General features: G+C 47.0%; 1 protein-coding gene across 2 annotated transcripts in view; it reads left to right on the top strand.

Moving 5' to 3' along the window:
- Positions 1-15,580, top strand: part of TMEM255A (transmembrane protein 255A) — a 28,945-nt gene that overhangs the window by 9,414 nt on the left and 3,951 nt on the right. The window contains exons 4-8 of one of the 2 annotated variants that reach the window (XM_030498675.2): positions 5,702-5,791; positions 7,694-7,756; positions 8,611-8,699; positions 11,264-11,426; positions 12,740-12,883. In XM_030498675.2, the coding sequence (XP_030354535.1) occupies positions 5,702-5,791; positions 7,694-7,756; positions 8,611-8,699; positions 11,264-11,426; positions 12,740-12,883 (549 nt within the window). The remainder of the gene's footprint in view (positions 1-5,701; positions 5,792-7,693; positions 7,757-8,610; positions 8,700-11,263; positions 11,427-12,739; positions 12,884-15,580) is intronic. The other variant, XM_030498677.1, reaches the window with a different exon arrangement.

Below are 15,580 nucleotides of genomic sequence, written 5' to 3'. Positions count from 1 at the left end.
GAGACTGGAGGTGAAAGCCCTTAGAGGGCCCAGCAGAAAGTCCATCCTGAGGACACGAGAGCACAAAGCTCTCTGCTCTGCGTATGTCTAGAGAATAAGTCACTCAAGATATTGACATGATGAAAACATGAAGACTGGTGCAATTGAAAAGCAACCAACTTCTCTGGTCGTGCTGATTAACATGCGTGTTCTTGGTCCTTGTTTCCAAACACCTCTCCGAGTAGGAAGGAAAACTGAGAAACTTGGCATGCTGTAAAGTAGCAGCTGGGGGCCCAAGAAGCACAGAAGATGCTGGCTAGACCAGATGTGTGGACCACAGTGCTCTGGTTCCCTCCTTGCACTGTAAGGAGGTTTTTGTGTGCTGGGGCTGGGCAGCCACTGTCTAGGCAGGTCTCTGGTGTCCCATCAGGTATTGGAACAGGCTGCCCTGGGAAGTGGTGGAATCACCATCCCTGGAAGTGTACAAAAACTGTGTAGATGAGGCCCTTAGTGACATGGTTTAGTGGTGGACTTGGCAGTGCTGGGGGAACAGTTGGACTTAAACTAAGCTTGATCTTAAAGGTCTTTTCCAACCTTGTTGATTCTGTGATTCTATGATCCCATGGGAGTAATGTTCAGAGGAGAGCAGGTGGGCAGTGAGCATGCAGATAGCACAAACCAGGCAAGACCAACACTGCTGATACGATACGATCACAACTAAGTTTGTGCTGGGGTCTGAGTGGTCTCTCTGTGCAGTGGGGACAGAGCTGGCCCAAATTACCTACTTTGACAAGCACAGGAGAGTGGTGTGGCCTTGGCTGGGTCTCCGATGGCCCCTTAACATGTCTTGCAGACACTGTTTCGCAAGCCTCTCATCCTCCTGCCTCTGCCTGAAGGTAGGGGCTATAGTGTTTGGAGGTGTCAGTAGCAGAGCTTAGGGTGGGGGGAAGTTTTTGGGAGAATTTAGCAAAAGGAGTGAGGAGGGATCAGAGGAGGCTGGTACCTGATGTGGGCAGGTAAGACTGAGATCAACAGCCTGTTTCCTCTGCTTGACACGTGTGGCTGGGGAGAGATAGCAAATGGCGAGGTTCAGTCCAGCTCCTGTAGCATCCTGTGGGCATGTCTGCCTCCTGCCCCTGGTCAGCTCTCCAGGAAGAGGGGCTGCAGTCCCCTTCCACAGTGACTGCCTCATGCTCTGGTAGTGAGATCCCTCCAGCCTTCCTCATGTGAGGTTGCACAGGGCTAAGGGGGGATCGTCTGTCCTCCGCAGCCTGTCCCGCAGGCCCAGCGCTGCTGCTCTTGCAGGAATGGAGGGGGGCTGTGGGGATCAGGTTAGCAGGGTGCGCTACTGAACAAAGCTAAGGCACGTTTGCCAAGCTGCAGACGGATTTGGAAGAAATCTGTGCTTGTCCTAATCCAGAGGCTGGGCTGCCTTGCCCTTTGCTTTGCTAACAGTGTGCTCTCTGAAGAGCAGGAGGGAGAGGGATAGGCAGACCTTGAGGAGTGCAAACCTACCTTTCCACAGTCAGACAGGGTGCAGGGAAGGTGGGTTTCCCAGTGGGTATTTTTGGTTATTTTCACCCTGGCTCTAGAAGAACAGCATGTCCTGTTCTTTCTGTCCTAGCAGCATGTCAAGTGTCTGGTTGAGCAATGACCACGTAATGCCAGTCCTGCGTTCTTCACAGGAGTGCCTATGAGTGACAGCGGGGCTCAGACTTGACTGACTTTTTTATTCTGAAGAGCCCTGGATAGCCCGTGTTAATTCTTTTCATCTCTCTATTGTTTTGTGTCCTAAGCAGCATGCATGACCCAGCTCTGCAGGGATTGCGTCACTGCTGCCGCGGTTGGCAGCTCCTGTGTCTGCTCTGACCGCAGAGAGGACATGCAGTAGCTGTCACTTACTGTCCCTGTGCTTTAGGCACAGCTCATCCTTGCCCGGGAGCAGCTTTGTCCATTACATGTTTCCATAATACCACTGGCAGCGTGGGATTATTTTAGTTTATCTGTGTGAACTTCCCGGTGTCCTAGTTTGTTAAAAGCAGTTCTGGTGTTGGTGGTTATGCAGTTGTTCTTCAATGACGGCAGGATTATGCTGCCGCGTTCTTGTGCGTGTTTCTCCCATAGTGTGGCTGGGGAGCATGAGGAGTTGAGCAAGCCAGCATGACTGAGGGATAGAGCTAACCTGAAGCAGCACTCCTCACTTCTCTCCCGCCTGCCGACAGGAATAGACCTCTCATTTTTCCTACCCCAGTGTATTGGCTTTCATGCCGTGCGTCTGCATTTCCCGCTTGTCGAGGTAACGGAGAGCTTTCGTCCCCCAGGGAGGGCCAGCTGCTCAGCAGCACTGCCTGCTGCCTGCCAGCACTGCCAGCGCCTCTGATGTACACCTGAGCTGCCCGCTCAGCAGTTTTCAAGTGAGGAGTCAGTGTTCCGCATGCCTTTGTGACAGTCAGACACGCCATGGAAAAGTAATAACCAACAGCTTCACAGCCCATGTGCACTGGATTGTGGCCCAAAGGGAACCTCAGCCCAGGACACTCCTGCTTCATGTCCTGCACTATCCAAACCCAGTTTGTCTGTTCTTGTCTGAATGCTGCTTGGCGTGGCTGGCCTCAGCAGGAGTTAGATGAGCAAAGACTAATCACTACTGTCACATGGCTCTTAAAAGGGACTTTTGCTTGCTGCAGTGACAGTATTGTCAACCCCAAATCAAAAATCTTGTTGGCAAATCATGAGATTAGTTGAAAACTGTCGGCGTTTTTTTAATTAATTTGTATGGTTTTATTTGTTGTTTGATTTTCTTTATCATAAATTCTCAGTGTCTGGTTTTCAGGCTTTTCTTTCTCCAGCTGAGAAAGAAAAAACTGTGTAAATGAAGTGAGCAAACCCTTTTCTAACACCAGATCCTTATATCCTAGTAGGGCTGTTACGAAAGTATCATCGTTAACCTTTATTATTTTAAATAACCGTATTAGCAGCTGCTATCTGCAAACAGGGGCGACTGACAAATACCCTGCTTGTATATATTTAGTGTTTGGCTCTCTTCCCATCTCCAAGGGTCATGCTATTTAGGGAGAATATCCTCTTTCATGTATGTATGAAACAAAGGACAATACAGAGGAAGACTAAACTTGCTACAAAATAACCTAAGCCATAAACCCCATTTCTTCCACCAGGACTGCAAGGAGCTGTGCTTCTTCCCCTTGCGTGGTTTCGCTGGCTGTGGTAGTGAAACAGGGTGACTGCTGTGATGGATAGTGCAAGTTGTGATCCAGATGTGGAGACGGCATGGATCTGAGTTGGGAGGAAATGCTGATGTTCATAGCTGACAGAAACAGGGTCCCAGCATAGGACCTGATCCTGGAAAACTTGTCACCTGCTGCCATCTGCAAGTATTTTGCGGCACAGCACCTAATAGTCCAGTAATAGCTTGTTACTAGTGATGGTGACCTGTTCATATGGTCATTGGGTTAACTTCACAGTCTGCTCTGTCTACTCCTGCATGTCTTGAATACTTGCTTCATCTGGAAAACCATTATATTTTCTCTCATTTTGAAGCTCACTGAATTAAGCAATTGTACAGGGACTGTTTCCACTGTCTTGAGAGCACCCTCCTGCATCTCCACACATTGCTCAAGCTGACCTGGACTGAATGTGGATGTTGCTGGAGGAAGGTCTGTTTTCACTGAGAGAGGTTTAGGTAAAAACAGTGTGATTAACCTAAAAATCCTGAGATGCCTTAAAAATACATATAGGATCCTTATGGTTTGCGTTTGTCAAGGGGTTTGGCTTGTCTTTCTGAGGACTGGATACTTGTGCAGTGGCAGGAACCAAGGGTTTTGAGCAAACTTAGTACCTGGAGCTTTAAAACATCCCCATACAGGAGACCCAAGGTACCTGTCAGTGCTGGCCAAGATAACTGTTATTTTTGTATATGTGCTGTTAGTGATTTTTATTATTGCCTAAAGCTTCCAATGACCAGAGCTGCCGTTGTACTTGCGGAAAAGCAGTTTTTAACTCCTGCCAGCAACAAACATTTGAAGGCTGTGATCACTGGAGTGGAAAACCACTAGGGAAAAACCCGATTAAGCTTCCAGTTCTTTAAGTGGAAGTACTGCTGTTCCCCAAGCTACATCTTTGTGAACCTGTTTGAATGTCACACTTGCCCTCCTTCCACAGCCCTGTCCGTATCCCCGATGTGCTTTGGTGAGGGAGGTTGGTCCTGGGAGCTCTGATGAGCTGGTCTGGAGCCTGCTACCGGTGGCTGAGCGGGTGCTCAGGAGTGAGGAGAAGGGTTATGTCAGCACTCGTGCATGGTTCTCCCAGCTGAGCACTGGCACTTTGGCAGAGGTGGTGTTTAAAGTGGTGTAGTTGGAGTAGAGACGGTTTCTCATACCTGGGTTGGAGGTTGAGTATTTCTGGTTTATCTTCTGAATGCTTTCACTCTAATTTTAATAATGGGCAGGATGTGGCCAGTGGAAGAGGATCATAGAATCATAGAATGGTTTGGGTTGGAAGGGATCTTAAGGATCATCTAGTTCCAACCCCTTGCCACAAGCAGGGACACCTTCCACTAGAGCAGGTTGCTCCAAGCCCCTGTGTCCAACCTGGCCTTGAACACTGCCAGGGATCGGGCAGCCACAGCTTCTCTGGGCACCCTGTGCCAGTGTCTCACAGGGAAGAACTTCTTTGTAGTCTCTAATCTAAATCTACCCTCCTTCAGTTTAGAACCATTACCCCTTGTCTTATCTCTATATGTCCTGTAAAAAGTCTCTCTCCAGATTTCTTACAGTCTCCCTTTAGGCACTGGAGCTGCTTTAAGGTCTCTCCGGAGCCTTCTCTTCTCCAGGCTGAACAAGCCCAGCTCCCTCAGCCTGTCTCCAGAGCAGAGCTGCTTCAGCCCTCGCAGCATCTCTGTGGAGTCCTCTGGACTTGCTCCAATAGCTCCACATCCCTCTTATGTTGGGGGCCCCAGAGCTGGACACAGTACTCCAGGTGGGGTCTCACCAGAGTAGAGAAGAGGGGGAGAATCACCTCCCTCGACCTGTTGGCTCAGACCTGCCTGAATTCCCTCCTTGAGCTGAAGGTGGATATCTCCTTGCGGCTCCCCAAGCCTGTGGGCTATGCTTGCCACAACCTGGCACTAAGGAGTCCAGCCAGGCTGCTGTGAGGGTGTACAACACCGATGGTGTAGGCTGGTCATCTGCCTTCTGGTCTCATGAATTCGTGCTTAATGCCTGCATTAGAGTGTTGTTTCCGGAAGGTGCAGTCCCGCCAGAGAGGTTCACATACAGTGGACTCCTGTGTCCTTACAGCCTGGGGAGTGTTCACAGAAGCAGCTCCCCACAGCGCTCCAGGATGGGGAGAGAAGAAATCCCCTTCTTTCTCTCCAGGGAAGAGTTAAGGACAGCACAGCCAGAAGAGGAGGTGTATCCTCAGCCTAAGTTTAGCTGGAGTCATGGAAGAACTTGCATTACAATATCAAGTCCCCAGAGTACCAGTCTGGCACAACACTACTACTCCTGCCGCCTTGCAGGAGCAGACGCGCTCCTTGGAGACACACATCCCATTGCCTTCAATGAGACCAGCAGCCTGGGCAAACATTTGGGTCATTGATTGCTTGAGGCCTTATTGACTGTGGTTTACGTATCCTTGTGGAGAGGGCACGAAACGCTTGGTTGTGGAGAGGTAGATGATACTTTGCTTTGTTTTCCTTTCTCAGCTGGTTGCATCGATTGTCTTCATCAGCTTTGGCGTCATTGCTGCGTTCTGCTGTGCCATAGTAGACGGTGTCTTTGCTGCCAGACACATAGTAAGTGCTTCCAGGAAAACACAGGTCCTGCAATGCTTTTGCTCGAGGAAAGTAAGTGATGGTGGCTGTAATCCCGTATCAGGCCACATCGGAATCTGTGAATATACATCATGTGCCAAATGCTGTTTTAAATCATAAACTTTAGGAAAATGTATCAGTTTTTAAAAAATATTTTTAAATTAGCAGCAAGCATTGAGAGCTAAGAACGTTGCTTTAGGTTTTTTTGTGTATGCTTTATGTGTTTACTGAGTCTCAGAACTATAAGATGTAACGTTAATTACAGCTATTGCCAAGGGACAGTATTTGAGCAGGTGCATCTATTGTATTTTAAATGTTAGCAGAGGTAGTTCTTAATGCTAATTGAACCACTGGATCTTGTAGTAGAATGAAGCAATTTGATACGAAGCTCATTAAAGTGTTACAGTATAAACGGGAAGCGCTGCAGTAGGTTCTCAGTTTCCATTTCATGGCTTGAAAAAATACGAGCTACTGCTGTCATGACCAATCGCTAGTACAGTCGGATGTGCAAAAGCTTCAGTTATTAGTATAGAAGTTAAAAAACACAATTCCATTTCAACTTTTTAATTGAAACTTACACCTGCAAACAGATTTTTGTCTTGCAGCTCTGCAGTTTGATGACTTTTTTGTTTAAATTTTTGGCAAAATGGGATGAAAAATGCAGATTTGGGGTTTATTTGAGATCAGAATGGAAGGGAATTTCAGAAGGTCGGAATTACCCTTGCAGTGGAAACTCCTCATGTCAGCTAGCTCATTATTCTCCTTGTAAAGCTGGCTCCACTTTCCTGCCTCTGAGTTTTCCAGTGGTAGAAAGACGACAGCTGGACAGCAGGATTTGCTGACAGAGCAAAGGACAGCTCTGCTCAGCTGCTTGATAGGTCTCTGTCTGTCTGGATGCAACCAACAAGTCTTGGCCGCCTCTGACCCACCTTGTGAGGACATGTGAAGCATTAGCTTTGATAGAAAGGTGAAGCTCCTTTGACTCCTGGTCCTGGCCAGGTGGGTCTGAGCCCTGCAGGCTGGCTCTGGGGTTTTTAGGTGCTGACCTCATGGGTTGGGTGATGGCATGAGCTGGCACCTCCTCCTGGCTGGCCACGGGGTCGTCTGCATATCTGAGGCAGCCAGACTTGAGCAGCTGGGATGACAAGGGCTCTGGTTTCTGCCTCTTGGTGAACGGACGTGCTTTTGGCCTCACTTCACCTCTTAACAGTCCAAAAATGTCAGTCTCTGTCTGGAGACGTGCTCCTGCCACACTAGCACATAGCGTTCTCCCTCCTGCTGCCCTGCCACCCTGAGCTTTAGATCAGATCCCCAGAGAGCAAGTCTGGCTGCTCCTGGGAAGGTCTCCCTGGTGTGGATACACATCCAGCGTTGCTTTCCCTGAGGTTTCGCCCTGGGGACCAGACTGCCCCAAAGTGAGACGCTAATGCATGTTTGCAGACTGAGCCATTGGTAATCTTCCAGAGCTTTCCCACAAGTCAAGAGCCCAAAAGACAAATTTGTCATCAATTTAATGAGAAGTTGTTATGATTCAGCATGAAGAACCCTCAGAAACGCGTCAAGCAGCCCTGGGATGTGTCTGGGAAGGGGATGAGGAATGAATCATTCAGTTTGAGATGGTTGCCCTCACCCAAATGAGTCTGGCTTAATGGCCTTTGTCTCCCATGCTAGCTGCAACAAATACATGCCTCCAAGGACCAGGGTTAAACAACATCTGGGGCTCAGAGGGGCTGGGTGGGGGGCTGCTGTGTCAGTGGATGTTGTAGAACACCACTATGTTGAGGTGCTGATGCGAGAGCACAGTCTCTCTAAAGCCTTTCCCCACGCTAGCTAGCTGAGTTTGATTTTGATGCAATGCTAAGCCTGGTGCTTTGTCGTCGGCAGGATCTGAGGCCGCTGTACGCAGGGCGATGTCAGTACTACTCCAAGAGCACGACCCCACCAGAGGTGAGAGCAGGTTTGGCTGTGCTGTCTCCATGAAGGGGTGGGGGATAGGAAACCAGAGCAGTTTCTCTAGTTCTTCAGCTGCACATTCATTACAGGAGCAGGGTGGTGGGTGAAGAGTTCAGACAGCAGTAATTTTGGAGGATACAAACAACACGTAACAGCCTCTGCACTTCTGCTGTCTAGTGTCTTCTTCAAAGAGAATCCCATTGGGGATGGATGTTCCTGTTACACACTGATGGTGTGTGGACATCCTTGGCTGCCTTTGCTGTTCACTGAGAATCTCTCAGATCTCCTCACAAGTTCTCAAGTAGTTCTGAATAATCACTGTATTCCAAATTAAAATGCAAAGTAAGTACTACCCAGTGGCATTGGTGGGGTCCATTCTCTTTTCAGCCCAAAGACCATCCATCTGAGCTTGGGTGTTACTACCCACAGGCAGACAATTAACCACATTAGTCAGTTATTCACCAATATGGGAATCTTGCTGTCAGACTGTATCACGCTATTGACACCACTTTGCTCTAAGTTGCTGTGTGGTGAAGAGTGTTAGTTCAGCAAGGTCTTGGCTACTTGTAGAAGAGTTGCACAACCCCCTTCCTATGCAGGCATGTGCTTATCTATGACTTCCCCATGGTGAAAGGAAATGCTGGTCTGTTCTAGTCTAGTGTGTCTTTATTCCAGTATAACTGTGTACTTTGTAGGAACTGTGCTGCGAGATAAGGGAAGAAAAATCTTCCTGGGGCTAATCTGGAGATCAGTGTAAACTCCACATGCAGAGCAGGCCAAATAGCACTAGAAACCGTGTTTGGTGATTATGTCCTTATGTGCTTTGTGTATTTTCTGTATTCACACAGGCAATCTGTCACCCACAGCGCCGTGCACCTTGCACACCGAAAATAAAAACCAACACCTGCTTCTGCTGTGACCTGTACAACTGTGGAAAGTGAGTAAGCTAAAAATACCATTGCTGGCCGTGAGGAGGGCGAGCAGTGGTCGTGCTGGTTTGCAGTGTCTGAAAGGCCAGGCCAGAGCAGGAACAAAATATCAGTTAATGACAGCTGCTGTGGGAAGGGATCCTGAGCTGTGGTTGCTAGCCACAGGGGCTCCCAGGCAACACATAACCAAGGAAAGGGATATATGGAATATATCACTAAAGCCATCCCAGCTATGGGTGAGGTCCAGGCCAGCCCAGATGGAAAAATAAAGAGAGTAGGAGTTTCCATTACTTTCATGCTTGGTGCCTTCCCCACATTTTTCCCTACTGAGTGTCCCTTGTTTGCCAGGTTTTATTTTGTTTTAGAAGATTGAAGATGTAGAAACTGGGACACTGTTCTTCCTCGCATTGTCACCATTTCATTCCACACCCTGCTAACAGAGGAGAATTCGCAGGCTGGTACCACTTGCCTGTCATAAATCAGTATCCTCTCTGCCCGGTGAATATCTTGCATGGTCCCGAGAGGTTGGAAGGTGTACCAGCACTGTGCAAAGATAAGTCAGAAGGGTGGTTACCAATCGAGAACCCCTGCATAGTGATCACACCACCATTAGATCTGGCTACTGTACCTAAGCCAACTTAATTTACAGCATGCGCTGCTTGTATCGTTTGGAGAGTCTAATGTGTGTCATCAAGCAATTAATAAATTGATTTTTTTTAATGCCGGCTCTTGCCTAGGGCTGTTTCAGGCTTAGCATTTCTCACAGTACTTAGTTGGGCTGGCCCCCATTTAAATCATTGGTGGTGGTGGAGGAAGATCAAAAGCTGCTGTTGGAGAGTGTGGTTCTGCATGCTGGAAAAGGTAATCCCTGGTCTCTGTAGGACTTTGTTTCTGTGAAAGCCTTTGCAGAGGGGTGAAGCTCACACTTTCCTTTGACAGTTTACAGAACACAATCCCTTTTTACTAGCTGAAGAGAGCAATACACAGAGAAATGATTGGAATAGAAGAACTTGTAACTTTTGTGTGTTTTCTTTTTTATTTTCCTATGCTGTGGGGTTTTTTTTCTCCAATCAGGCTGGTTCAGGGTCCTGCCTCTTACCCATTTTCCCCTAAGATATCAGTTGTTACCACCTCAACCTTACCCAGTAGCACACACGTGTTCTGCACTGAGGATTCTTTTGGGATCTTGATAAGAAAGGCACAGGCACTCAAGGCTGGTTAGCTCACATATTATGTAAAGATGGACATTATAGAAAAAGTGTAGCAATCTTGGCATCCTTCCTGATGCTGGGAACCCTGGCTGTGGCAGCAGTGGGCCAGCCCCTTCCCATTGATAAGTACATGCTGTACTTACCTTGAAATGCTGAATGTTCTCCATGGTAAACCAAGACTTGCTGAAAGCTTTACACTCTCACACATCTCCATAGGAATGAGCTCCTGCAAACAATACATACAGGTTGCATTGTTAAAGGCAGTCATAGTATGTGCTCAGGTTATGTAGAGGTCATGCAGGCTAACATACAGGTTTTTACAATCTGTGGTTACGCTCTGCCTCGATTCTGCTTGAAATCCCTGTCTCCTTGTTGCAATGTCTTCTGCCATTGCCTGCTACATGGTAAGGAAAAAAGGAAAAGAAGAAACAGAAATCGAGTAATGAGGGAAGGAGGGTGGCTTGTGAAAGGGGGCAGGTTCCTGCAGCTCTTGCAGAGTCTGCTTAGGAACTGAGCCTGTATCTCCTGCTTCTTGGCCTTAAATGTAAGTCTGTTCTTCTCCATTTGAGGCCCTTGTTCAGTTTGAGCCTAACCCCATATGTGAGCTCAGAGATAAGTCATTCATAAGCCCTTGTATTGTTTATCCCTGGTAAACGTGTTTTCTTAAGGGGAATTTGCTGCAGCCCACTACATCTGGTAAGCTACGCTGAAGGCCACCCTGTTCCCCCAAGTGACAGAAGTCATTACTGAAGAATTCCACGTGCAAGACACCAGGCCACATGTTGCAGGAGCTGCTCTTCCCTTTCCAAAATAATGACCTAAGTGGGTTTGACCAAGGCTTCTCCATCTCTTTTCTGCATGTGGAAAAGCTTAAAAATGTGAACAGAAGGATCTCTGTCTGCCAGCCTGTGCCATTGTGGAGCTGCAAAGGGCAGCTGAGTTGGCCATGCTTTGTGGTGCTGTGCTGTCCTGTGCTCGTCCCACCCCGCCGCTCCTGGCTATGAGGAGCACAGACTGATTTCCCTGGGTAATTAATTCCAAGACCAGTTTGTCCTTGGGAAGCCTACCAAGGCTCTGTGGAGATTTCAGATGATAGAAATAAGAGGCAGATTCAGACTCAAGGTCATTTGGGTATTTGCAGACCTTGCAGGACTTGTTTGTTTCACAACAGATCAAGCCATCTTCTGCCATTGTCATGCAGGGAGATCTCAGATGCCACAAGCATGGGATGTAGCAGGCTGTAGTTAGGTCTAGGCCATCATTAAATTGCAGAATGCATTTGACTGTCCAGCAAAAGTGTTTAGATTTTATGATACGTTGCATTGCTTTATCATAATTGTTGGGGGTTTTTTCTAATTTAGCAGGGTGGAGATTTCTGGAGGCTACTATGAATACATTGATGTCAGCAGCTGCCAGGACATCATCCATCTTTACCACTTGCTTTGGTCGGCAACGATTCTGAACATAGTGGGGCTGTTCCTAGGGATCATCACAGCAGCGATACTTGGAGGCTTTAAAGACATGGTAGGATGGTACCAATTTCTCTGTGCGTTAAACAACAAATCAGGCAAATTGCCTTTTAAAATTAATTGGTGGTATTTCAATGCAGATGATCTATGCATCACTGCAATCAGGCTGGAAAGAAGGACATGAAATAACTTTAAGGAGAAACTGGAAATTATTTAGTTTTCTGATCTGGTGTCACCACCTAAAGACAATTAGGAAAGATGAACAAAATCGGGAGATTGTATTTTTTAAGGAACTTTCTCAGAGGTGTTGGCAATACCAGGATGAATAAAAATAAGCTCTTTGTTAAAAATCAATCTTCCTTTTCGTAGCACTGACCTTCTACAATGAAATGCGTGGTGGTTGCTCATGAATTGTTGATTTTATAGCAGTATTAGGGTTCTGAGCTTTACAGACTGCTTAAGCAGCCATGTTAGGTTGAAACTCTCCATCTGATTTCTTCATGGTGCAGAATATGAGAGGATGAACTGGAGACCAGAACCAGGTGAAAGATTGCAAACTTAAGATAATGAAAAAAAAAATGCTGTTCTTACAACATGAGCTTTGAAATACCCTCACTTAACCTGGCCGCCTGTTACCTTCCATACAGTTTTGTCTGCAGAAGGCAAACCAATGGGGAGAACTGAACATTCAATAGATAAATTTGGGTTGCTTTTTTTTTCAATCTCTTGTGACTCCTTCAGAATAATGCAAAATGAGACACTCAGGAAAGAGCATTTGTCATCCTAGCAGTACATTATTTTACAAACAAATGTTGGGCCCTGCACTAGGGGTGCCTTATTTCTGAACTCTGAATTTTCCTACAGTCTTCACAGACCTTCACTCACCAAGATCTTCCCAAACAAAACAGGGGACGTATTCCCAGCTACGCATCATGGCCTTTGAGATTTGATCCACATCAGGCAGCCTGTAAACCTCTGCAAAAAGATGTATAGAAGTGTCTGTGAACAGCAGCAGTGCAAGAGGAGTTGAAATATGCTGATCTCAAAATGCACTGAATAACAGAGTAATCAAAATGAATGGATTCTTTTTCCTACTTGTGAAGACGCAATCGGAACAGTACTGGTGTGGGCTGGGCTACTGCCAGCTCGTTCTGTGGAATCAGAGGAAACAATAGGTTGCTGAGGAATGAAGTGACCTTGGGACTTACTTGCTGCCTAATAGGGAACTGGGTTGCCAGTTGCTAATTCAACAGTGTTAAGCTCTAGAGTCAAACAGTGCACCTTTAAGTCATTTCTGCTTTCATTCAGCTGTCAGCTTTCTGTGACTTGGTTAAGTAGCCTGAGATTCTCTTCCCGTTGTTTTAACAGACTCCTTCCCTCCCTACGCTGAACTGTACGGTTGAAAATGCACACCCTTCGGTGTCCTACTACTCAAGGCCACAAGTGACATCTTACAACACCTACTACCACAGCACTCCTCATCTGCCTCCCTACTCCGCATACGACTTCCAGGTAGGGAATGTTACAGGATGTTTTCTTGTTTAACAGCAAGGTTAAATCCAGCCAGTCTGCAGGACTCTGGAGGCCTGTCTTCCTGTCATTCACACAGTTTAATTTTCCTGTTCCTGCAGAGAATACCAAATCTTTCCTGCTAGGCACTGGTCCGTGGCAGTGCTCTCTCTTACAAAGGCAGTGTTTTCCTGAAAGCTGTCCTTGAAGAGAAGGCAGCAGAGCTCGCTGCCTGCCTCCCCCTTTGTTCAGAGGCCACATTAAAAATAGACATTGCCTCTGGCACTGCAGTGCTCAGAGGATAGAGGCAAAGCGAGGTGTTCAGGTGCTAGTTTTTATTAGGCCAACTGCTAAGTCTGAAAGAAACAGATGAGCTTTTGGAAACAAGCTATTTGAGCTCCTGAAGACATATACAGACTGAAAAGCTATTCTGTTATGGGTTTTTTCCATATGCTTCAGCTGGTCTAAGAATGGTCCCTGGAAACATCACCCCTGCTGTAACACATCCCTTCCTCTTTTGACTTATGGAGCTGTGCTCTTGGTAGTGTGTGATTTCACGTGAACCTTCCTTTCAACATCAGCTTTCACTTGAAGCAGATGAGGATGCTTCCTCCTCAGCTCTTCTGTCAAGTGGATGTTACCACAGTGGTGATGTTAACTGTCATGGTTTAAACCCAGCAATCTGGCGTTTCCGGGTAGCTCCCCCCGGTTTATATACTGGGCATGATGTGCTGTGGTATGGAATACCCCTTTGGCCAGTTTGGGTCAGGTGTCCTGTCTCTGCTTCCTCCCGGCTTCTTGTGTCCCTCCTCACTGGCAGAGCATGAGACTGAACAGTCCTTGACTAGGGTAAACATTACTGAGCAACAACTAAAACATCAGTGTGTTATCAGCACTGTTCTCAAACTAAAGCCAAAACACAGCACTGCACCAGATACTAGGAAGAAAATTATCCGAGCTGAAACCAGGACGTTCACATATCATATGTTTTCTTTGCAACCATCAGGGCTGGAGACTTATTTTATAACAAAAGCTTAAGGTCTTAGACACCAGCTTAGAGTTTGCTCTGTGATAGCCACCATCTCCCTCAACAGAGCCGTGCATTAGAGGTAACGTAAATCTAGACTTCCCAGTTTTATTGCTAGTGCCATTAGACAACACTGTTATCAGGGCCTCCTAGAAGTATTTGAACACTTACAGCAGAATTTCTAGAGTTATTTACACATATTTGTGAGGAATTTTTTATATTAACGCTACCTGGGACAGTCACTAGTGGTGTATTAACTTTTTACAGTTACAGAAATGCCAACCTCAGCGCATACTAAACCAGCTCTGCTGCAAAGTCCTCTTCTCAGCTGCTTGGCTGGTATTAAGTGCTGTTTAACTCAGTGTTTATTTGTAGTGCAGCCACAGCACCAGCAGAGAGCTCAGCCTGGGTGGATTTGCCCTGCTTTTCAATCAGAAGTACTGCTGGGGCTCTGCTAATGCTTACAGCATGGCCAGATGGATGAAAGTCTCTCTGTGTCTCACTGCTGTGAGCACAGGTGCCAGCACAAAAGCAGGGCATAAATCAAGGTAATTTAACCTTAAAAGAGCCAACTCTTTCTTTCAAATGCAATTACAAGTCTGAGCCGTGGTTATCTGTGGAGATTGAAGGCACGGACTCTGGCGATCTGCAGACCAAAGACCTTTATTGCTTTAACAGAGCCTTATTTATACAGTAATAAATGTAAGCAGTTGCCACCAGGCAACTCCTCATAGGGTTTAGCCGTTTGTTCACACACCCCTGCTATACGTTGATTGGTTAAGGTGTTACCTACACGCGCGCAGTCGCTGTTAGCCAAGTCCCTGCTTTTCTACTGACTATGTCTCTCCACTCAGATAACTTTCTCAAAGTTGTTTTTCTTTCCTCTTCAGAGGCACAGGGCTCTATCATCAAGGTCAAATACTCCTATTTTGTTGCCGTCCAAGTCAGGGCCTCCTGCTACAGTTATCTTCTAGGGAACTTGAGGGCCTGCATGAAAGCATTCACTGAAGCCTCTGGCTGTAGAGACTTGCCTTGCCTTGATCAAGAGCAAGTTGCTCTAGATCAGTAGATACTGGTGTTACAGATACTCTGCTCCCTGCAGTGTCTGCACCACCCTGCCACCTTCTCCCTGGCCATCCTACAGCACACAGAGCAAGGCCAGCCTTGCCTCTCAAATCCCTTTCAAAGGCTGCACCACCTCTGGAGCAAGAATTGGCCAAGTCATCCCACATATTCATAGTCATAGTTGGAAGTCATACTTCCAACTCATCCCACATATTCATAGGAAAAACATCCCAACACTCCAGAATTTCTAAGGAAGCTTGTGCCCCTGCAAGAGCCCAGGGCATGATGGAAAAGCTGTTGTGGTATTCTGTTGAAATGGGGACAGTTTGTATGGCTTTCTCTGAGGTCCTCTGTCACATGAAAGGGGGAGATTTTCTCAACCCCACTGTTTGATCTGAAAGCCAAGACCCTCGTGCCCAACCAGTCTGTCAGTGTCCTGTTATAGGGACCCTTCACTGAACAGTCCCACTGGATTGGAGGGCAATTCTACTGACTTGTTCAGGGAATCGCACCAACAGCGTAAGAGGGACCCCTCAGTGGTCTGCCCGCTGTTGATTTGTATACATTACCCACTGCCAGCGACTGCTAGCGCCCATGGAGGACCAACA

This window comes from Strigops habroptila, chromosome 9, assembly GCF_004027225.2.
Source record: "Strigops habroptila isolate Jane chromosome 9, bStrHab1.2.pri, whole genome shotgun sequence".
Classification (NCBI taxonomy): domain Eukaryota; kingdom Metazoa; phylum Chordata; class Aves; order Psittaciformes; family Psittacidae; genus Strigops; species Strigops habroptila.
Note: the sequence above shows the minus strand (reverse complement) of the source record. Positions and strands in the feature narration are given on the sequence as shown.